Source organism: Carlito syrichta, unplaced genomic scaffold, assembly GCF_000164805.1.
Source record: "Carlito syrichta isolate Samal-C Ts95f unplaced genomic scaffold, Tarsius_syrichta-2.0.1 Scaffold301890, whole genome shotgun sequence".
Classification (NCBI taxonomy): Eukaryota; Metazoa; Chordata; class Mammalia; order Primates; family Tarsiidae; genus Carlito; species Carlito syrichta.
This window is the reverse complement of record NW_007245986.1, coordinates 386,821-390,441: the sequence shown is the minus strand read 5'-3', so window position 1 is coordinate 390,441 and position 3,621 is coordinate 386,821. Positions and strand designations below refer to the sequence as shown.

Genomic DNA, 3,621 nt, shown 5'->3' with positions numbered 1-3,621 from the left:
GTTGCCCAGGCTAGTCTCGAACCCCTGGGCTCAGGCAATCCTCTCACCTCCGCCTCCCAAAGTGTTGGGATTACAGGTGTGAGCCACTGCACCCAGCGAACAACTACTGTTATAGATATCCTGCTTATTGCTAGGAACACACAGTACCACTATTTTTGGAAACCAATGTATTCCATCATTCTTTAACATGGAATCCTCTGTTATCCAGCACATAACATAAATCCAAAAACCACTGATATATTTCAGGGTATTTCTCTCAAATAATGTAGCTGACAGAACTGTTTTGTTAGGATAGCTATTCTGACACATTCTTGCCCGGAGCAGACCAGGAAGGAAGGCCAAAATTTTTCTTAGAGAGCAGCTCTGAAGGAATTGCTAACATTGCACGGGCTATTAATTATCAAGCATATTATTTCACCTCATCTTCATAATAACACCATGTGGCGGACTGTTACAGGAATGGCCTCCAATGAGGCATGTCTCCTCTGTCCATGACCTTTTGCAATGTAACTTTGCCACTGAAGACCCAGCTGTTCCCTCCAGTTCCCCTCACCTTGAATCTGGGCTGGTCTGGTGACTTACTTTGACCAGCACTGAAGAAATGATGTAGCACTTCCCAGGCTTGCCTTAAGAGGCCTTGCAGCTTCCACTCTCAGACTCATGGAACACTTGCATGGACATGTGTGAAAGCCCCAGCTGAATTACTGATGAGACACTGTGCAGAGAGAGAGAGACCCGGCTCCAGCTGGGTTCCCAGCTGACTGTATCTGCCTGAGTGAGACCAGACCAGACCAGCAAGGCAGTCCAGTCAACCCACAGAATCCTAAGAAATCACAACTGTTTTATATCAATCCAATAGATGACTGAAGTGTCCAACAAGTACTATTGCTTATCTCCAATTCAGAGCTGATAGAGTATCTAGCGTGAGTTTCAGAATTCTGCAAATGCTCGAAAAGCTATATCTCTTCAGATAATGAATGCACTTCTTTTTCTTTAACAAAATAAAAAGCAAAGCAAGCAAGGGGAAATATATAAGCTAGTTTTACTTTCATTCATATCTGTAAAAATTACATGCAAAAAAGATTGAGCCATGAAGACATCTTTAACTCATTCTCAACCAGTGGCATAAGTCAATATGAGTTTACTGACTGCTTAATAATAGTAACCACAAGAGTCTTTTGACACTCTATGTCAGGAACCCTTTAAGTGATAAGTGTGATAAGTATATATGCACACACTTACTCATCGTGTCCTCAGATAACCTCAGGCAAAAGTAAGTCCCATTATTGTCCCAATTTTCCTGAGTTGGAAAATGCAGCACAAAGTAATTAAGCCAAAATATACAGCTGAACTTGCCACTGATGAAAGGAGATTACACTGATAAAAGTAGCCTACAGAAAACAGCCAGAATTTCAATGGCTAGGTTAGAGCAAGATTATCCCATTAACACAGGTCAAAGTGATCTCAGCTGCTAGGATGCAGCTATTAGGACCAACTTAAGAGGTGTACTTTGAACAGGAAGCATGTTTGTTACCAAAGAGCAGCGCTGCCGACAGACCTACCTACCTCCCTAGGACAAGAACAGGCTCCTGTCACAAATTTCAACGTGGAGTGCACCAAAAGGCATTCTACACAGATTTCGACAAAATTCCCAAACGATCTCAATTCCTGTACACATCACGCACGGCTCTAGACATCACGACCTACATAGGAGGACCTGCCGCCTACGTGCCCTTCCTCAAGGCTGGTGGCGGAGAAAGTCCCCAAAACCCAAGGATAAACGCAAGATAACCGGAGGTTCTGGACCACATGACAGCGGCCATACCTCCTTGGCCCCAGTCGGCCCCGGAAAGCCATCTCCCCGAAAAACGCTAGAACAAGACCCCAGAATATAAATTTCCCTCGATCAAAAAAAGGTGGGGGAAGGGGAGAGAGAATCAAAGGGAGGCCAGATTCGGCGTGAGGCCGGCCAGTGATGGGAAGAGGTTCCAGGGAAGGCTGCGAAGGCCGGGAGCAGTCGCTTCTCGGACCGCCCCTTTCAGAATCCCAAGAGACCTGTACGGATGCCATCGAGGACTGAACCAGCTGACAGTCATGCCAAGTCTGCGGTCCGCGGGCCCCCCCAGCTTTTTGCTGCTCCCCACATTTGCCTACAGCAGGCCCGCCCCCTTGGTCTTCAGGCCCGCTCCTCGCCTCACCGCCGAGAGCAGCGCTTAACCTAAGGAGACCGAGACCGCGACCTCCTTTCCAATCCCTGTGCTCCCGTGCTCCCTGGACACACTCACTTGCCAGCCAGATCTTTATGAGAGCCGCTGGAATTCATGAGCTGGGCCAAGTCCTGTCGCACGGCGGCCGCCATCTTTCTTCCAGCTCAGCCGTGGCTGCGGGGCCTCTGGCAGCCAGAGAGAAAACGAGTGTGGTCCTCCAGAGTGCGGCCAGAGGGAACCTGAGATGCCACAGAGTAGCGCCTGTGTGGGCCAGAGCGCCAGGTGTGGGAGCCTGAGCTAGCTCCGCCCCCAGGGTTGAGTGACGCGCAGCTCCAAGCCTCACTTCTGAGGTCCGCCCACGCCCCTCCGACAGGCGCTGGCTTGCACGCTCCGACTTTGGATTGGCTGGTGAATTCCCAGGAGTGAGCATCCTGTGCAACGCCATTAAGTAGCCGGTACGTAAAACGACTGCCTCTCTGCTAAGTTCCGTGTATTTCGTCTGTGGTTTACCGTTCTTTTTAAGGCAATCCTTAAAACACCTGTGGTGAAGAACGAGTTGTTTTTGTTTCCAGCTCACCACAGACGGATACTTTTTAAAAAATGCAATAAAAAATGTTCCCATTCCTCCTCCCACTCTGTTCCCATTATATGGTTGATCATACTTTCCAGTCTGTCCAGGATAATGCCATTTTCTGTCGTCCCTGAGAGTAATGATTAATAACATCACTTTTCACTCTAGAAATGGTTCCATTTGATAGCTATTGCATCCATTATTCATGTATTCTTACAGAAATCCCGCAAAGACAAATAAATGTACTTTGTTATCTCTCTTGCTTTCACAAAAGTAGCACACCATATGGCTCTGCTTTGATTTTTTTTTTCACTCTCATAGTGCTATGGTTTGGAATGTTTGTCCCCTCATATTGAAAATCTCTAATGTGGCAGTATTGACAGGTGGAGTCTCTACGAGGTGATTGGATCATATGTGCAGAGCCATGTGGGATTCATTCATTCATGGATTAATGGATTAGTGTGTTATCATGGGAGAGAACAGGTGGCTTTATAAGAGACCTGAACCCGGGCTCGGTGGCTCAGCCTGTAATCCCGCGCCTTTGGGAGGCTGAGGTGAGTGGATTGCCTTAGCCCGCGGGGTTCGAGACCCGCCTGAGCAGCGAGACCTCATCTCTACAATAAACCAAAAAATCAGCCGGGCATGGTAGTGCATGCTTGTAATTCTGGCTACTTGGAAGGCTGAGGCGGAAGGATCGCCAGAGCCCAGCAGGTCGAGGCTGCGGTGGTGGGAAGCGGCCACTGCACTCCAGTCTGGGCGACAGAGTGAGACTCCAACTCAAAAAAAAAAAAAGAGAGACCAGAGATAGCATGTGGGGACCTCACCCCCTTGCAGTGTGATGCC

General features: G+C 48.2%; 1 protein-coding gene across 4 annotated transcripts in view; it reads right to left on the bottom strand.

The window, feature by feature from the left end:
• COPS4 (COP9 signalosome subunit 4) overlaps positions 1 to 2,524 on the bottom strand; it is a 51,213-nt gene extending 48,689 nt beyond the window's left edge. For 2 of the 4 annotated variants that reach the window (XM_008055604.2, XM_021711156.1), the window contains exon 1: positions 2,286 to 2,524. In XM_008055604.2, coding sequence (XP_008053795.1) covers positions 2,286 to 2,359 — 74 coding nt within the window. In that variant the 5' untranslated portion in view covers positions 2,360 to 2,524. Of the gene's footprint in view, positions 1 to 553; positions 716 to 2,285 lie in introns of all 4 variants that reach the window. The other 2 variants (XM_021711154.1, XM_008055605.2) reach the window with 2 other exon arrangements.
• Positions 2,525 to 3,621: the final 1,097 nt, after the last annotated feature.